At 49.7% G+C, this 18,835-nt stretch overlaps 1 protein-coding gene and 1 long non-coding RNA gene across 7 annotated transcripts in view; one reads left to right on the top strand and one right to left on the bottom strand.

The window, feature by feature from the left end:
- The window catches only part of SPNS3 (SPNS lysolipid transporter 3, sphingosine-1-phosphate (putative)), a 42,047-nt gene extending 24,518 nt beyond the window's left edge, over positions 1 to 17,529 (bottom strand). Inside the window, exons 1-8 of one of the 6 annotated variants that reach the window (XR_005658083.1) lie at positions 17,031 to 17,529; positions 13,677 to 13,742; positions 8,984 to 9,120; positions 8,300 to 8,451; positions 7,525 to 7,591; positions 6,652 to 6,800; positions 5,636 to 5,788; positions 946 to 1,135 (exon numbers count right to left, since the gene is read on the bottom strand). Coding sequence is in view for 4 of the 6 variants with exons in the window: in XM_039886432.1 (XP_039742366.1) it covers positions 946 to 1,135; positions 5,636 to 5,788; positions 6,652 to 6,800; positions 7,525 to 7,591; positions 8,300 to 8,451; positions 8,984 to 9,120; positions 13,677 to 13,742; positions 17,031 to 17,241 (1,125 nt within the window). In the remaining 2 variants the exon portion in view is untranslated. The remainder of the gene's footprint in view (positions 1 to 945; positions 1,136 to 5,635; positions 5,789 to 6,651; positions 6,801 to 7,524; positions 7,592 to 8,299; positions 8,452 to 8,983; positions 9,121 to 13,676; positions 13,743 to 17,030) is intronic. The other 5 variants (XR_005658084.1, XM_039886432.1, XM_039886433.1 and 2 more) reach the window with 5 other exon arrangements.
- Positions 6,026 to 10,559, top strand: LOC120621100 (uncharacterized). The gene is made up of 3 exons (XR_005658085.1): positions 6,026 to 6,253; positions 8,310 to 8,476; positions 9,760 to 10,559. It is a non-coding gene; the product is annotated as an uncharacterized LOC120621100 (long non-coding RNA).
- Positions 17,530 to 18,835: the final 1,306 nt, after the last annotated feature.

Here is an 18,835-nt window from a genome sequence, read left to right as displayed (position 1 = left end):
CTGTTGTTGATTTACTCTGAGTCTAGTCTGCTCACTGAACTCTGCACACACATGAGGGGGCATCTGTGTCCATAGCAGTGGGTCCCCAGGGCCTTGGGACTGGGGAAGGGGAAAGGGAAGGGGAAGGGAAAGGAACTCGAACCCTTCTGACTGAGGCTAGGCTGACACCATCTTCCCAGAATCAGTGGCCCCTTCCAATTGGGTGGGACAGTCAGGGCTGGGGCTTTGGGGAGCCAGGGACACTGCTGCACATGTGTTTGTCTATATGTGGATACAGCCCCATCCATATACCATGGTGCCTGATGGAACCCAAACATGCACTGAGCCCAAGTGGGAAAGGTGAATTCTGATATGAGTAGCCAGTAGTCTGGAAAGGGTTTTGGAGAAGGTGGCCTTTGAGTTGGGTCTTGCAGAAGAAGGATTTCAGGAGGCATCTAAGAGAGATAAGGTGTCCCTGGCAGGAAAAGGCTGAGAGATATGAGTACCTTTCAGACTGTGAGGCACATGAAAGGATAAGTGGGATATGGATCTGGAAGACATGATATTATCACAATTGTCACCTTTAAAGTAGTATCTGCACTGGCTATGGCTTCACTTTCCTCATCTGTAACCTGGAAAGAATCACCCTGTTTCTTCTTGGATTCACAACATGTCCTAGGAATAAGTGAGTCCCATTATCTCGAATCAAAGCATCAACCAGGAGCTTAGAAGACACACTTTAGAGTTGGAAAAGCTTAGGCTCAAGTCTCAGTTCTGCCCCTTCTTAGCTGTGTAACTCTTAGTAAACCTTGGTTTTACTCATCTGTAAAATGGGGATAATAAGCTCCACCTGGAAGGAGTGATACACAGGATGTAAGCAGAGGCCCAGCACAGTGTAAGCCAGTATGAAACAGGAACTCCCTACCCACCTCACCCCACCCCATCGCTGAAGGGGCCCTCACTTACATAGGAAGCCAGGAAGGTGGTCGGGGCCAGGATGAGAGCCAAGTAGAGGCAGGGGGCTGCAGCAAGCAGGCTAGAGGCACAGATGAGGGGCTCAGCCCTTGGGTTGACTTTCTTGTATCTCCTTGAAGCCTCTGCTCCCAGGACAACTCCAATGATGCCAGTCACAACAGTCAGCGCCCCAAAAATCAGGCTGAAAGAGCAAAGAGGGGTTGGCCAGTGGGTATGGTCAGGATAAGGGTCCAGATGCTTGTCCCTGTTGCATGATCTGCTACCCACAGGGAATGTGGCTGTGGGCTCCTTCCCCTCCCTCTTAACCGGTGCTCCTGGGAGCATGTTCAGGGACCCAGGAACTCTCCCTCTCCTCCCCGATCCTCTTGCCTGTCTCATCCTGGGAATGCCACTGGCCATGTGGTGATCTGCTCAGCACCTGAGTTCTCAGCCTTCCTCACTTCCTGTGACTTTCTCCAAACTCTCACCACCCAAAACTGTCCCACTCAGAAATCTCAATTCTACGATCCCACTCTGGCCCTTCAACCTCCTCGCCTTCTTGCTCCCAATACTAAAGGAAGTGGAGGCAAGTGGACATTTATTTATTGAGCTCCTATGATACACTTGGCCCTTCTCTGGTCACTGTATACACCCTCCCTCCTCGAATCCCTCCTTCTCCTCTCTGTCTTTGAATACCTCTCAGGCAGCCCCCTCCTAACTTCACTACCTTTCCCACCTGTTCCTGTACCCACCACAACGTCACTCGGCCCCTCTTGCACCTTCCTCCTATGCAAAACTGTCCCTGCAGAACAACCTCCATACAGGTCCCCAGAGGGTGCTTTCTAGAACACAGATCTGACCACCCCCTGCCTAAAATTCTCCACTAGCTCTCAAACGTCCGCCAGATTTGTTGCCAACTCATTGCAACATACATAGCTCTTCATGATGTGACCCTGGCTGACTTCAACCTCCAGCTCCATCCAGCCCCCAGACGAGTTGTTGTCCGTTTCATACTTTTGATTCCTCCATTTAGACACTCTTCAGTAGTGTTTCCACTTACTGAACTCCTACTCATCCTTCAAGACACATCACAAATATCCCCTCTTGGGAGATGCCTGCCCCTGGCCCTTTGCTTATTGCTTCACTCCCTTTAGTTCCCATAGTACCTTCTGTGTCTCTATCATCAAGGTCATTACTTATTACCTGTGAATTCCTAGAGACCAGAGACAAGATTTGGTTTACTTTCTTGACTCTATATTGGAAGCATAGAGCCTGGACCACAGGAAATATATGAGCAAATTAGCTCATTGAGCCCTCCCAGAATTCCCAGGTGGACAGATGAGGAAGGTTAAGGTTAAGATTACCCAGCTAATAAGTGACAGAGGCAGGATTTGAATATACATCTTTCCCTCCTGGTCCATCCTGCTCTCCCAAACCTCCTATTAAAGGAGCTCAAAGGGATGCCAAGACTGACCAGCATGAGCTCTTGAAAACGTGAGTATAACCAGGAACTTCCCAGCCCCTCAGTGGCTCCCTGTTGTCCTTAGGGCAAGCTCCCAGCCAGCACAGCGGTACTGGCCCCTGCTGACTTGTGTAAGCTCCCCTCTTTTCTCCTTCACGCACTCTGCACAAATGATTAAGAATTCTCTAAAGTCACCCTACGTTTTCCAGCTACCTTGCCTTGGCCCACACTGTTCCCTTGGTCTCGAGTGCCATTGCTCCCCCACCTGCCTTCTCTACCTGGCTAGTATCCCCACCCTGACCAAAACATTTCCAGAAGTACGTGGGATGTCCAGGTGTCCTGCTATTACTTCTATGGCTCCCACAAAGATGTAAGAACATGACAGATGCAAGAATATAGTTACTGAAAAATTGAATCACAAAAAAAAAAAAAACAGCTCTCCTCTAAACAACTTCTGTGAAACGTCCATTCCACAGGCTGAGGACTTGTTCTTCTGCCCCACTTCCTTGATTTATAGGAGAGAGCATAGAGCCCAGAGAGAGCAGGAATCTGCCTGAGGCCACACAGCCCCTCATAAGCAGAGCCAGGGCCTCCTGGCCTTCTGCCTACCAGACAAAGCGTGTGTGTCCTTAGGCAGTTTAAAGGTGCTCACCGAACCTTCCCAGCCTTCCAAGCTGTGCAAGGCTCTGGCTTAGCCCAGTCAAGTGATCCCAAGCCCCAGATGAATGCTATCCACTTCTGAGTCCTGGTCTGAGCTGGCCTTGGCAGGTTCTCGAGACCTTTGTGAGACTTAGGATCAATTATTCAGATAGGCAGTGTAGACAGGAAAGACCTTCCATCAGTCCCTGAGCAGAAGGTATGGCCAGAGGACATGCCCAGCTACGAAGGGACCCCTCATCCCTACAAGACCTTCCCAGAATCAGACTCTCAGAGCCAAGAGGGTCCTTAAAGGCCTGCAGGTTCTATGCTGATTCTCTGTACAATGGTCCTGGCAAACAGCTGTCCAGCTCCTACTTACATACACCCCCAAGGGCCGGAAGCTCCCTACTCCCATACAGCCCTTCCATCTGGCAAGCTCTAAGCATTGGAAGTTCTCCCTCTGGTTGAGTTGGAATCCTGTGTTCTGCAGCTTCCTCCTCCACCTCACCCTTACCCTGCAGCTTATCCTAACCCCCGAGGTGTGTTAATAGCTGAGGTCTGAGTTGAACCTCAACACTGGGAGCTTCTTCCCACTCTGTGGTAGGCTGAATAATGGCTCCCTGAGGTGTTTAAGTCCTAATCTCTGGAAGCTGTGAACGTTACTTTATATGGAAAAATGTGGTTACATTTAAGGATCTTGAGATGGAAAGATTATCCTCCATTATTCATTGGGTCCTAAATGTAATTACAAGTATCCCTATAAGAAGGAAACAGAGATTTGAGACAGAAGAGGAGAAGTCATCTGTCTGTGGATGCAGAGCCCGGAGTGATACAGCCACAAGCTAAGGAATGCCAGCAGCCACCAGAAGCTAGAAGAGACGGGGAAGGTTTCTCCCATAGAGACTCCAGAAGAAGACTGGTGCTGCCGAACTTGATTTTGGCCTAGTGAAACTATTTTGGATTTCTGGCTTCCAGAACTATAAGAAAATAGATTTCTGATGTTTTAAGCTACCAAGTTTGTGGTCAATTTTTATATCCGCCCCAGGACACTAACGCAAACTCCCATGTCAGTTTCTCACACAGGATCTCTGGAGGAACTGAGTTAGAGGAAGAAGCTAAAGCTGAGAAAAGGGAAAGTGACTTGCCCAGAAACACACAGCCAGTTCATGCCTGAGGCGGAATCGCATTCTGTTCATCTCCAACTTTTTCAAGCTGTCGTGGGGCTTTTAGGGCTCAGTCTTTGCTTCCAGGGAGATAGCAGTCTAGCTGTGGCACCAAGACCAACATCCAGTCTCATTTGATGCATGAATTCATTCACTCACTGGATGCTTTCCCTGAACACCTATGGTGTGTGTGTCAGAAAGCTGCTCCCAGCTAGGTAGAGAGATGCTCACGTCAACTAAGTAACAGATAGTCTCCGGAGGCAACAGGACTTGGAGCTTGAGAGCACCAGCTTTGGAGACAGTAGGGTTTGAATCGTGGCTCTACTACTCGTTAGGTATGTGACCTTGGACAAGTCACTTAACCTCTCTGATTTTCTACCCCCTCGTTTGTAATACAGGAATAATAACAGAGTTAACTATTATAAAACTTCAGAGGATTTTTCATGTAAAATGCTTAACCTTAGGACCTGAACTAAAGTTAAAGCTTAAGAAGTAACAATGAGAAAAGGGAGAGGAGCTATGGGCAGAGGGCATAGTTTGGGCAAAGGCACAGACAGGTGAGAGGGCATGAGACATTCTGGAAATTACACAAAGCTCTCTCTGGGCATCAGAGAATGAGGAAGAGGCCAGAGAGGAGGCTACAGAAGCAAGGGCTGTGCTGCCAGCAGAGAACTGGTGTCACCGAAGCCTCGGGGAGCATGGAGCTCCTGGGAAAAGCTCAGAGCCCTGAGGAACTCTGAGGAGCCCATGGGGCAGGGTTGGAGAGGAGGGGACCACAGGAGACTGAAAAGCTTCAACCAGAGAGGAGGAGGAAACTAGGACTGCAGGTTTCCAGGAGGAGAAGAAAGCAAGTGAGAGAGGACTGAGATGTGCCCTCTCGATCAGGAGGTCACTGAGTCCTTGGAGAACGGGGTGAGAAGGGCATTCACTGAAGGCAGAGCACCAGTATGGCTTTTGCTCTCCACCCCTCTCCACCCTCTCAGCAGCTTTCCCAGACTCTCAGCACTTGAAATGAGGCAGAGAATCAATGAATGCATGGGTGAAATCCCTAAGCCAGATGAGTAATGAGGCCTCCCAGTGCCTCAATTTGCCATCTGTAAAATGGGATGGCCTCACACTATAGGTCCCTTTGAAGGAAAGTTGCCTGAGAGTACCATCACTCACTCTGACTCAAGTGCCTTCTGGACCACCCCCAGAAGCCCAAGAGTGGGAGGACAGGCGCTGGGGCCCAGAGATGACTGAGGAGCTAGCTTCCTGTGGCCACTCAGGATGGCAGGAGCGCAGCTAGAGCTAGAACCAGACTCTTGCCTGCCAGCTGTGTCCTGACCTCTGGGATCTTCATATGCCTAGTTTTGGGGCTCAGAACCTCCTAAAGACTTCCCCACCATGATTCCCCCTGACCTGGGCCACATGCCCAGGGCTCCAAGAGGCACCTCACCTGTCCTTGTTGTTACACGGCTGCCGGAGGCAGGGAAGCTGCAGCCCGTGCACCACACGAGCCTCAAACAGAAATGTAGGGGCCCAGAAGCCCAGTGCTCCAGTCACAAAGGCCATGGCTGTCACTCCAAGGGTCGACAACACAAAACTCCAGCTACAAAAGAAAGTGCCCTGGCTGAAGCGGAAAGAGGACTAGAACTGAAGGGACCTGTCTGCTCCTATCTGCTCTTCTTCTCATCTTCTGGGCATTTCAGTCACCTGGGCACTCAGGTGGGCTCCAGGCTCCAGATCCTCCCCAACATTCCCTAACAACCCAGCATATCCCACCTCCACACTTTCACTCATGCTTTGCCTTCCTCCCTCCTCTCTGCAAAACCAATTCTCCCATTCTGAAGGGCTAACAATCTGACATCAGATTCTCCAGGAAGCTGCCCCTGCTGCCCTTCCCTTCCTCTGAGTGCCCTCCACTGGCCTCATGGCTCTGTAACAAAGAGAGTTGGGTCCTGTTTGTGCCTCTCATTTCAGTAAATCATGAGGCCTGGGAGTGCAGTTGACTCCTGTCTGCCTCCCGACCATGCCTGGAACAGAGGATGGATGCACTCCCATGAGGCTCAGAGAGGTGAGTGATTAACTCCTGGCATCCTCCCAGCAACCCTGAGAAGCAGGCAAGGCTGGAGAGTTATGTCCACTGAATAAATGAGGGAAGTGAGGCTCCAAGTCTCAGGTCACTCAGGGATAAGGCAATGACAGAGCCAAGGCTACAGCTCATGCTGCCTGACTGCCTCCCTCCCTTCCTGTCTCCCTCCCAGCCCATATTCTGCCACATGGCCAGGGGAAGTGGGCCTCCAAGTGAGGGAGGGGCATCTCCGTTGGTGAGTGGGAGCTCAGAGGAGAAAGAGGGCTGTGAACCTTGGACAGTCACAGAGGGCTCCCTGGAGGCAGAGAGAGGGAGGTCAGTGATGCTGGAGCAGACAGTGGGGTTTTCAGTGACAAGAGGGGAAGAGCAGAGATACTCACTTTCTCCCCAGGTATCTGATGTCCGCACACCAGCTGCTCCTCAGGTCCCTCACGGCCACCTCCCCCTGCTTCTCAGCAGCTCCCCGGGGAGGGTCTGGAACCAGTGCAATAAGCAAGATCAAGGCCACAGCTTCCAGGCAGGGCAGGATCTGGGAACAGAAGGGCCCAGGAAGCTCAGGACCACAGACTTCTCCTGAAAACCAGGAGATCCTGGGCTGGGCTGAACTCTGTGGTCTAGGCGCTTGGGGTGCTTTGTGCCCTGGGAGGTAAGGGAGGACAGCTCGTTTCCTGGGCGCTGGTTATACAGAGCCTGACATACCACTGTTCCTCACCCATGAGAGTATGGCCTCTCTGGGGAGTGGGGTCCCCTTGGGAGTTAATTTAATACCTGTCTGTCTAGTACAGACATAACTCTATTGGATCAGTGAGCCTGGCATGACTGAGAACTGAGCCCTGACTATACTGGCCCTAACCATTGAGTACTCATTGCCCCCATAACTGCCCGTTTTCATGGCCCATGCCTCCATCTGCTATACCAGTCCTGCCCTAGTATCTTTCCAACCCATGTCTCCTTAATCCTCAAGATTCCATAGGCAGCATTTACTCTCCCATTTTACAGATACACAAGGTGAGTCTCTTAAGAGAGAGGTGACTTGCTTCAGGTCACAAAGCTAGCAAACTGAACAGTCAGGATTTAAACCCATGACTTCCACTGTCCATGTTCCATATGAGGCCCCAAATGTCTGAAGCTGCCGATGTCTGACCACCCCCCATGGCACCAGGTAGTGTGCCAAATGGCTAAGGCTACTCGAGGCTGGAAAGTCCCTGCTGGCCCGGGGGAAAGCAGAGTAAAGAAAAAAAAGCTGGACTCACTCGGAGGGCCCAATGCCAGTTCCCAGTCAGCTCCGTCACAGCCGACCCTAGCACGTAGCCCAAACCACTGCAACAGAGGGCCAAGGGGAATGGGCAGTGAGGGTGGATGGCAGGCCCAAGGACACAAGGCCAGCCTAAGCCAAGATGCCCCCACCCCAGGGAGCTGGCTCTCTGCAGCTCATAGCCCTTTCACTGGGAAAACTGAGCCACGCAAGGCCCAGATGTCCACTGCCCTTGGTCAAGTCACCAGTGACCTCTGGCTCCTAGCCCATCCCCGGCACTACTGTTCACTGTCTCCCTATATAGGGACCCCCTCTCTCACCCAAGGCTCAGCCCTGCCTGAGTCAGGCGATTTCAGGAAACCTGGGTCAGAGCTCAGAGGCTTAACTGTAAATCCCACTCTGTCCTACCCCTTTGTGGAATACACTGCCCAGCCCTAATGCACTTCCCTGCCTCACCTCCCAGAGCTGGCCCCTCCCTGCACAGGCCACACTGCCCGGCTGCTCTTTCTTACCCCTTCCAGAGCGTACTAGCATTTAGGAAACATCTTTATTCTCTCTAATCATCACCACAGCCCATCAGTGTTGTTGTCTCCACTTACAGATGAGGAAACTGAGGCTCAGACAGGGAAAGTGACCCAGTGAGGAAGGGGCAGAGTTGGGGTTTAAATCCTAGCCCTCCTGGCCTGATGTCTTCTCCACCAGCCCAATCCCTGTTCTGACTCCTTTGGGTCTCAGTTTACCACCCAGGGAAGTGGATCCAGGGTGATACTAACCTTCCAACAGGAATAAAGATGTAGAAGATGGCCAGCACCCGGGTCCGCTGGTCCCTCACGAAGAGGTCGCCCAAGACAGTGGGCGCAATGGTGGAGTAGCTGGCAGTGCCTGTGCCCACGGCTCCTCGGAACAGGAAGAAGAGCCAGGAATACTGGGCAAGCAGGCACAAGAACAGGGTGAGTTCCAAAAATCACCCACAGGCAAGGGACTCAAGGATTTGTCAGAAAGGCTGAGGGTACCTGGTGGCTCATGCCCCCAGGAGATTAAGAAAAGATGGAGCTTCAGCCACCTCTCTATCCTCCCAGTCCAGGTTCCCCAAATCACACGGGTGCCCCCTGCTGGCGCCTACAGCCGCCACCAGCCCTTGAACCCAGAGATGCCCTTTTCCTGGGCATCGCCTTTGCTAACCAGGACAGTTCCCCAAGACAGTAGCTGTTACCACATCCCACCCCCAACACGGTCGGCAGGAATGAAGCCACAGGCAGCAGCAGGAGATGCAAGAGAGGAAGACTCTCATTAAGAAAGCCTAACAGGCTTCTCTCAGCCCTTGAAGGTATTCCCCAGCCAGCCTGGAGCGTGGAATAGAGCAGAAGCAGTCCTACCTGACTCTGATGGGACTGAGTCAGAGAGGAAGCTGGTGGGAGGAGGTCCCCGGGGGCCCGTGTACGGGAGAGGGCACCTACCTGGGGGGAAATGAAGGAGCTGGAGAGGCCTGCTCCTGACCAGAGCAGGATCCCAAAGCTCAGTGTGGCTTTGCGGCTGTGTCGGTCACCCAGGTAGCCAAACACAGGTGCAGATAGAAGCAGGCAGCTGATGAAGACTGGAAGAGACATGCAAGGAGTAACATGCATCTCTCCGTAGCACTGGGTGGGCAGATGGGTTCAGCAGGCCTATAGAGGGGCACCTTGGCAGTGGGTCAAGGCCAAGAGGAGGCAAAGGTGGGTAAACCCCCAGTCTCCTCCTAGCACGGAACCCATTTGCCCAGAGTCAGGTAGGTAGGCCCCAGCTCAATCCCAGCTCTGCTACTTGCTCACTGGGCTGCCTTAGGTTACTAACTCCAACTCTCTGAGCATCACTCCAGCATTGGAGAGAAATCGGCACCACACTACCACCACCACCACACCACCACCACACCACCACCACCACCACCACCACCCAGGCTGTGTAGAGGTGAGATAGAAATGAACTCTGGCATGGAGCTGCCAGTGTTCAGCACACACCAGTGCCCTATGTTTACAAAGACACCTGCCCTCTCTGAGCCTGATGCTGGGATTGGTCTGATTTTGCTGTCACACCCCCGCCGATGGCAGGAGAGGTGGGATATCTGCCTAGGCCCGCTTTGAGCAGATAAGCGCGGTTTAAAATGAGCACAGTGATTCCTGGAAGCCAGAAAGGTGTTGTTTCTCCTAAGTAGGTAAAACATTCCCCCTGACAGTTGTATTTATATCATTTTTTTCAGTAAGCCCTTAGGAATTAGCGACTGAATTAATGAATACGTTTGTTATTCTGTGAAGACAAAGAAACCGACACGTTTTTGCACGACTTTCCACATGGATAAGTACCCTCACTGCTTCTGTTCCTTAAATAAATCGCCTCCAACCCAGGTGGATGTGTCCGCTGCCTCCGAGAGTCTGCGGGTGGGTAAGGGAAGATCTGGACTCTCCATGTTCGGTCCCACCAGCCAGGGCTTCAGGCTCCAGGGCTCCGGGGGTCCCGCCCACCGCCTGGGTCTCCATTCATTGCGCACAGATGATTGACATTTTCCGAACCCAGTGAGCGTCCAGATTCGTCCCGGCTCAGGTTCCAACCCCTCCCACTCCTCTAGTATAGGGTTGGGCCACATGCAATTGCGGAAATTAGGCCAGTTTTGACCTACAAAAACTACAATTTAATATGGTTCGACCTGATCCTCCACAAAGAGAATAGTCTTTGGTGTCAATGGCATTTATAATTCTAATAGCTACTGCCAAAATGGCCTCCAAAAAGGCTGTATCGATTTACACTTGCATAGAAGCATATGCCAGCACCCTTGTGACACTTTATAGGCTGAATCACTTTATTTTTATTCATCTAATAGTTGAAAAACAAATGGCTTCTCGCTGATGTTTTAATCTGTATTGTCCTATTCCCAGTGAAGCTGAGCATCCTCTGCCCATTTTTCTACTGGGCTTTTTGTTATTTGGAAATAATTTCTCCCAGTCCTTTATATTTGTTTTAAGGATTTAAAATGCAAGTTTGAGACTAAACTACAGCGGCTCACATCCTGACCGCATCTGCTTCCTAGCTGCATGACCTGCGGCAAATTCCTTAACTCTCCTGTTCTCCTTCCTTAACTATACAATGAAAGAAATAGTAACAGTGCTTGCCTCATAAGATTAAATGAAATAAAGCATATAAAAGGCAGTGACTGGTTTTATGTAAATACCTAATAAATATTAACCTATTATTATTACTAATTGCATTTACAGTATTAATCACCACCGTATGGAAACATTTATCCTTAAGGTAGTCAAATTTATAATCTTCTAGGGGTTTGTTTCATGATCTTAATACATACCTTTCTTTACTCGAAGATTATTAAAATATTTCCCCGAACCTTCTAATATTTGTATTAGATTTGGAACAGGGATCCTTTACAGCAGCAGTTCCCAACCTTTTTGACCATCCAAGGCCTGGAGGTTGGGGAACCCTGCTTTAAAGGACATAAACACCTTAAACCTGTAGATGCCCTCAGACGGAGACATCTGCCCCCCAGGGGAAGGCAGGCACTCCTTCCTTCCTCCCTAGCATCTCCAAATTCAAATCATTTCTGTGACAAGGTGGGAGTATTGAAGGAGCACGAGGCTAAGAGAAGGGCTCTACTGTCAGCTGCCTGGATTTGAACTTTAGCTGTCACTCACCAACTGTGTGACTTTCAGCAAGCCCTGTAGTCACCCTATGCCTCAGGTTCAGCATCCGTAAAATGGGCATTGAAATAATAGTACCTGCCTCTTGGGATCGTTGTGAAGATTAAATGAGTTAATAGTATAAAGCACTTAGAATAATCCCTGGCACGAGATAAAGACCACATTGGTGTTAATTTTAAATATTATTAATCAATTAACTAACTCCAACAGCCTCTCTGTCCCATTGGGGCAGGAAAGAGGAGGGTTCCTAACCACTACTTCCTCCTCACTCATCCTTTCCCAACTCTAACAGTTTGACCAAGCTCTCTCTTAGTTAGTCATCAGTTTCCTCTATTCTGCAGCCCTATGGACAGACAGTAGGGTGGGTCTTCTGGCCATTGTATGGCAACCAAGAAAGGTGAAAAGACTCGCCTGAGGTCACTGGAGACAAGTCTGGCAATCAGGCTTTCAGCCCCACTGTCCTTTCCACATACCTTTTTGGGCTGCTTCTGCCGAGATGACCCTTCCCTTCACTCGCTCTCAAACACACACATTCACACACGCATCCCCATAGCACTCACACTCGCACATATACATGTTTGAATGCACTCGCTCACTCTCTCTCTTTCTCTCTCTCTCTCTCTCTCTTCACACACACACACACACACACATGCACACACACACTTCTTCCTCCACAGCATCTCACTTATCAAGGCCTTGTAGTAATAATCCCATTCACCATGATAAGAACCAGGGAGGGGAAATGTTAACTCAATTGCCATTATCTGTTTAATCTAGAAGGTTGTAGGCATCAAGCCAAGAAGGTCTCACTTTGGCTACGTTTATGGCTGGAAGATCAGTCCCAGCTTCCGGCCTCAGTTCTGAAACAGGAGCAACTGGAAGATTCACGGTCTAAAGCAGGACTCTGCTAACTCTTTTGCCCGGTGCCTGCCTCTTAAAGAAGTTTATAGAACTATGCACTACCCCTTCATGCTTTTTCAGCCAACATTTAAAACATTTTTATCATAAGTTTAAATAGTTGCAAAAGATGTGATTTCCAGTATTGTTGTATCTTTTAAACTATATCTTCATCCAAATCCTTGTGGCTGAAGATCAAGTTTTTTCAGTTTATGGGAAATGTCCGCTGTAGAGTCTAATAAACAAACTAGTCCTTATTTGCCAAATCAGCCTGGTTGTCTTTAAGAAAGACATTAAAATGTTGGCTATATTTTTTATTGAAATAAATGTGCTGACATCCATCCCTGACACAACCATCTCATTTCTGAATTCTAAATCGTAGATAACTAGCAGACTGTCACACACCAGCAGGACAGCTAAATAAGGCTTGGCACCTTGCCATGGGTTTGCAGCCTGGAAAAAAACATCCCCAGTGTGTTTCCACTGATACTCTGTCTGCTCTGCTCCAAGGGCCAATCCAGCAGAAGCCAAGCATCCACAAGGGGTCTCTCTGCCTGGCACCCTTGAGGTTTTTACACCCTAGGACAGTGCACCATAGTAAACCTCAGAATGGGGAAGAGGTGTACTTTCCTGCTTAAAATGGTAGATGGGTGATTATTAAAGGGGAAGTAAGAGAAGAGAACTGGAGGTTTGCTCTCAGATCCACTTTAGGAAAGAAACATACTGGCTTAAGGATCCATAAATGTATTCTCTCAAAGCTCTGCTCCTGTAGCCCCTGAAAAGTTTTTATGTCTCCCCAGAGGTCCCTGTACCCCAATTTGAGGGCTTTGTTCTAAAGTTTTGAAATAGTTGATTTTTAAGAGGAGGAACCATGTATTTGCTAGTTATTGGCTGGATATATGCACACATGTATATCCTGTGTTGTGACAGTGTGTGCACACATATGGGATGATGTGTGTGTGTGTGTGTGTGTGTGTGTGTGTGTGTGTGTGTGTATGTGTGTGTGTATGTTTCACCATCCAGGCACCCACAGAGGAAAAGTTAGCACCTCATGACCCCCTTGTAATGGGATGTGTGGCTATTCCCTGCTGCTGGACTGCAGACCAGTGCGGCCCCAGACCCAGGTTAGGGGACAGATGTCTCTGTCTGTCTGTCTGTCTGTCTGCCTGCCTGTCTAGATCCTGGTAGTCAGATTTTTCAGGTCCATGAGAGGAAAGCAGGCATCCATTCTCCAATACCAAGCTAATTTGTACAAACGTGAAAGGGCGAGTGACCAGCTTCACATTAAGGGGCCCTTTCCAGCCCCGGCTCCCTCTGTTCTTTCTGCAGCACCCACACTCAACCCCAAAAAGGCTGTTCAAGCATAAATTTCAGCCTATACCATCTCTTCCTCCTACCCAGTCTGTCCCTCATAGCCACTGCCACCAACCTCAGTGCCCCTTCTTCTGCCAGGGGACTTAGTGGGGCTCAGCTTGCTGGCCTCCAATTCCCAGCAGCTAAAGCTGGTCACAGTACAGGACCCAACCTACATGAGCCCAGGGCTCCAGTCCCAGAGCCAGGATTTGCCCCTTACCTGTCTGAAGCAAACCAGCACTGCTGTCACTGATTTGAAAAAAATTCTGTACATCCAGCAGCACGCCTATGGATAGACAGAAAGAACTCAGGAAATGGAAAGTAGCCCACCGGGCCTCTAAAAGCAACTGCCTTCACATTTGGGACAGGGCCACAGCTAAACAGCACAGAGAGTGGCACCTGGGCCCACTGTTTTCTTCCCCTCTCTCCCATACATATTTTATCATTTACACACACATTTACAGAAGCAGGTACACAGATGTGTGCACATCAAACACACGCAAAAACACATATCCCAAAGGCACCGACTTATATACACACTTTCGCACACAGCATGCACTCCCAGGCATAGATACATAGTCATGCAGACACACAGACATTCAGAGCCACATACAAACATACAAACAAGAATGCCCAGAGAAATACACTTATGGAGGCACAGATATACATACACACAGGTGCCCGTATTCATAGGCATGAAAGCCCAGTCTCATACAACCAGATGCATATAACATATACACTGTGCATATAAAGAGACACCTGCAGTCATGCATGCATATGCACATGTGCAGTGCTGCCATTCACATTATAGTCAGAGTGACTGGAAGCTCCCTGTTGTGGCACAGAGCACAGCCATTCACTTAGACTACGGTGTAAATGGAAGTTCCTGGGATTCTGCAGCACAGCATTCCCACTCACGTACAAACTCGATAGTCATAGACATCCATATATATGTGTGCGTATGTACATGCAAAGACAGATGTGCCCTGGCCTGCACACATGCACACACAAGCATGTTCTTCCAGAGGTATGCGCACACAGACATGAGAGAGCACATGAGAACTTAAGAGACAGGTCCCATATAGGTCCGACCTTGGCCCCACCTCCCTGAGGGTGGCAGGTTCTTGCTCTGTACCAGCTAGGTCTCTGAAGCCCCTCCAAGATCTTGCTAGGCCACGGGCTGGTGCAGTGGGCACTCAGCCTAAAACAGAGAGAGAAAGCAGGCCCCTAGACACCAGGCCCTATTCCCAGAAATCCCCTCAGCCCCTTAGTGTATTTCAGAAGAATCAGTCAGGGTTCGAGGCACCTGCTGTGAGGCTCTGGCCCTGTCATAACGAACAATCATCACTTACACTGAATTATGAGATGGCTGAGGGCCAGGCCCTGAGCTGGACACTAGCAGTTGTTTCCCAAGAAGTGGGGACTATCATTGCCCCATTATGCAAATGAGGAAACAGAGGCTCCAGCCAGCTATGGTTGTACAGCTGGAAATGAGACTAGAGTCCCAGACAGAAGCAACTCACCCTCCTGCCTAGTGTCACAGAAGGGAGCAGAAGCCCACAGAAATGCTCACACGGTGGGGAAGAAAGCCCCCACCCACACCTCCAAGACCTGCCAGCAGCAAGAAAAGATCAAAGAGTCAGAGAAGCAAAGTGAGAGTTTTGTTCAGACGTTTATTTTGGGCCCAATTGCCACGGCATCCAGGCATACCAACCTGTAGCGTTAAATAAAAATTCTCTCTCATCATACTCATTGTCCATGTTTAGGAATGAAGACTTGCTCCCTTGTTTGGTCTGCTCCTGGGCTCCTCCCAGCCCTGTGGTGCTCTGGGTGCTTGGGCCTGGTCTCATTTTTACCTTTAAGCTGTCACTCTGGCTTCCCAAAGTGCTGCTTCCCACAGGAGAATTCTAGTTGCCTGGAGACTTGCCTGTTCCCAACAGTCCCCAGGCACTCAGCATGGTTTCACATCTCCAGACCTCCTTCATCTCAGTAATGGCCCTCCTTCTCACACAGCCAGAGGAAGTCCCAATAGGGAAGGGGCCTCAAGCATGCAGAACTCAGGGTCTGATAGCCCAGCCAAAGGCTTCTCAGGACAAATGGCAGTGAGAGCAGGAACTCCAGCCTACGGAGCTCAAAGAGCTCTATTTTCATGATTGCCCTGCTCCCATCTGTGTCCTACCCATCCCTTCCTCTTCGTACCCTAAACCCACACTCCAGCTCAGGCCTCCTCAGCTTCGGCCTAATCCATTGCAGTAGCCTCTGAGCTGACCTCTCTGTTTCACTTTGCCTCCATCAGGGCCTCATATCTGATGATAGTCCCACCACTTTTCCATGGCTCACCATTACTTCAGCAGAAAATCCAAGCTCCTAGACTGGCACCCAAGAAGTCTATGATCTGACCTCAAACTCCCTTTTAGAATAATTTCCTACTTTCTTCTCCCTCATTATACCTGATTAGAGAATGCACTCTTGCCCCACGTGCCCTGGCTCATGCTGACTCCTCTCTCTGAATGCTCTCACCTCATCCCATTCCCTGTCTTGCTAACTTTCTCGGCCTTCAAGACCTAAACCAAATGCCCCTCTTCTGTGAATCCTACCAGACCCTCAGTCATTGGTCCTGGGGCTGCCCAGCTGACACTTACCCGTTCTACCCTGTATGAGAGCTACTTGTACATGTGTTCTGTGTCCCTGAGCTCCTCAAAAACAGACTTTGGGTGTGGCACGGTCTATAACTCCCACAACGGGACTGTGAAATCAAGTCCCATTCATTCTGCGGCTGCTCTCTAGTATGCCTAGCTGGTGACTGATGATTCAGTACACTAGCCTCAGGGATGCCCAGCAACTGCAGGTGTCCCCTCTGAGCTCCTCAGGCCAGCTGGTGCCTCCCTCATCTGGCCGCATCTCTCTACCTTGCAGGAGTCCTATTAATGAACTTCTCCCTCTGCCCATGAGATGGTCATTCCTGAGTTCAGAAACTACAAGGTTGACTTCCTCTCTACTGGGTCCGTAAGGCCCACTCAGAGGGTACTGCCCATAGTTAGTGCTCAGTCGATCTGGAATGAATCAGTGATAAACAGAAAAGAAGGTTGAATCTTAAATGAATGAATAAGTGAATAAGTGACAAAAAGACAGAGCAGTTGAGCCCGGGGAACTATAGGAAGGAAGGCAGAATGTGCACGCAGCCTGCTGTCGAAGAAACAGCCAGCAAGCTATTTCTTGCTTGGGAGTTGGGCCAGGCTGCCCTGTCCTCTACAACCTCACCCCAGTGTTCCACCCAGAACCTCCAGGCCTTTGCCTGAATGCCCAGTCCTCCCTGCTGTCCTCGATCACCTACTTGCCATCATGCACCCACATAAAGGTGCACTCTTAGTTTGGGGCTAGATTGAGAACTCGACTGGCTCTCCCCCCCCCCGCCATTCAGGCATGGCCGGGGATGAGGACAACAGGGATATGCTCCATGAGAAGAAAGCTTGCTGAATGAAAGGCCACCATGGACATGCAGCACCTGCTGGTGGCAGGGCAGGTGGTGGACAGATAGACAGGGGCTGCCCAGGATGCCTGTCCCCTTCCTCACCTGCGATGATAAACCAGTTCATGTAGTTCAGGAGGTTGATGTAGCAGAGCACTGCAGCAGCCAAGTAAGCTCTCCAGCGGGGCAGGCTCCAGGGGGCAGGCATGGTCAGAGGGGGGCACTGACTGGAGCCTGAGGCTCCAGAGTGCCCACCTGACCCCAGGGACCAGCCCTGAGGCCCCTCTGGCCCAGGATCCCAGCACTCTGCAGACATGCCCCTAACCTCGTCAGCCTGCTGCTCCCGTCCCAGAAGGAGTGTGGAGGCAAAGGCACATTAGCTCTGCACCAAGTTACTTCCTGTGAGCCTCCCAACCTCAAAGCAGCTGCCCTAAACTGCTGAGCATCTTATCTCAGGTTTCTGCTGAACCCACTGCAGACTTGCTGGTGAGATTTCACCATCTCAGCCCCCGAGACCTGCTAGATGGGAGGAGAGCTCCTGCTCCCCCTACCCCACCCCACCCTAGGTGACTGGACACTTTGGTCCCCTTGATCTAGCCTGCAGCTATGATAGCTGCAGTGGCTGCAATGAGGAAGAGAAGCTTCGCGGGACAGGAAATGAGATGAGTCTCCCAGAGTCCTGCTTACTGTGAGAGGGTCTGGCTTCCCACACAAGAGGGACATAAACCAAGGTCAAATCAGGAAGGCTGGGTGTTTCCAGGGGAGCAGCATTGGACTGGACAAAGACGGCAGAGAGGCTGCCTACAGGAAGACAGCCTGTGAGCAAAACTCATCAATGGATAAAAAATCTAGGGGGAAATTTTTGATGAGAGGCAAGATATTGGCATAGTCTTTATCAATTGTTTATTAGTAGCAAGGTATGGGAGGAGGGTAACTACACAGTAGAATAATTACGCAATATCTCGACCGAAGGATTAAAATAACATCAACAATGAGGGGCAGTGGGCATTGTTTCCATATGAAGCCCTGAGCAAGCCACATCGTGGTGGCAGGATTCCCATTAGGAATGCATGACCTGAATCATGTCTGATGTCTGACAAAACACCAGACAAACCTAAATTGAAGGACACTACTTTTTTAAATAGACTTTATTTTTTAGGGCAGTTTTAGGTTCACAGCAGCTGCAGGTGCCCCCTCTGAGCTCCCCAGGCCAGAAGGTTCAGAGATTTCTCATATCCCCTCTGCCCCTACACATACATAGCCTCCCCAGTATCAACAAGCCTCACTGGAGTGAGACACTTGTTACAATTGAACTTACAGAGACACATCATTTCCACACAAAGTCCATAGTTAACATTAGGATTCACACTTGGTATTGTACATTCTATGGGTTTGGACAAATGTATGACATATATTCACCATTATAGAATTATACAGAGTAGTCTCATTGCCCTAAAAATCCTCTATGTTCAGCCTACTCATCCTTCCCTGCCCCAACCCCTGAATTTTTTACTGTCTCCATAGTTTTGCCTTTTCCAGAATGCCGTATAGTTGGAATCAGATGGTGCGTAGCCTTTTCAAATTGGCTTCTTTCACTTATCATATGCATTTAAGTTCCTCCATGTTATTTCATGACTTGATAGTTCATTTCTTTTTAGCACTGAATACTATTCCATCGTCTGGATGTACCACAGTTTAGTTATCTATTCGGCTACTGACACACATCTTGGTTGCTGCAAGTTTGGGCAATTATTAATAAAGCTGCTATAAATATCCGTGTGTGGGTTTTTGTGTTGATGTAAGTTTTCACCTCCTTTGAGTAAATACTAAGGAATGCAATTGCTAGATCAGATGGTAAGAATATGGAACACTATTTTTTTTAAAGAACTGCATTATTCAAAAATTTTAAA

Source organism: Pteropus medius, unplaced genomic scaffold (genome assembly GCF_902729225.1).
Source record: "Pteropus medius unplaced genomic scaffold, Ma_sr-lr_union100, whole genome shotgun sequence".
NCBI classification, from domain to species: domain Eukaryota; kingdom Metazoa; phylum Chordata; class Mammalia; order Chiroptera; family Pteropodidae; genus Pteropus; species Pteropus medius.
The sequence above is the reverse complement of the archived record's forward strand: the minus strand, read 5'-3'. Positions and strand labels throughout refer to the sequence as shown.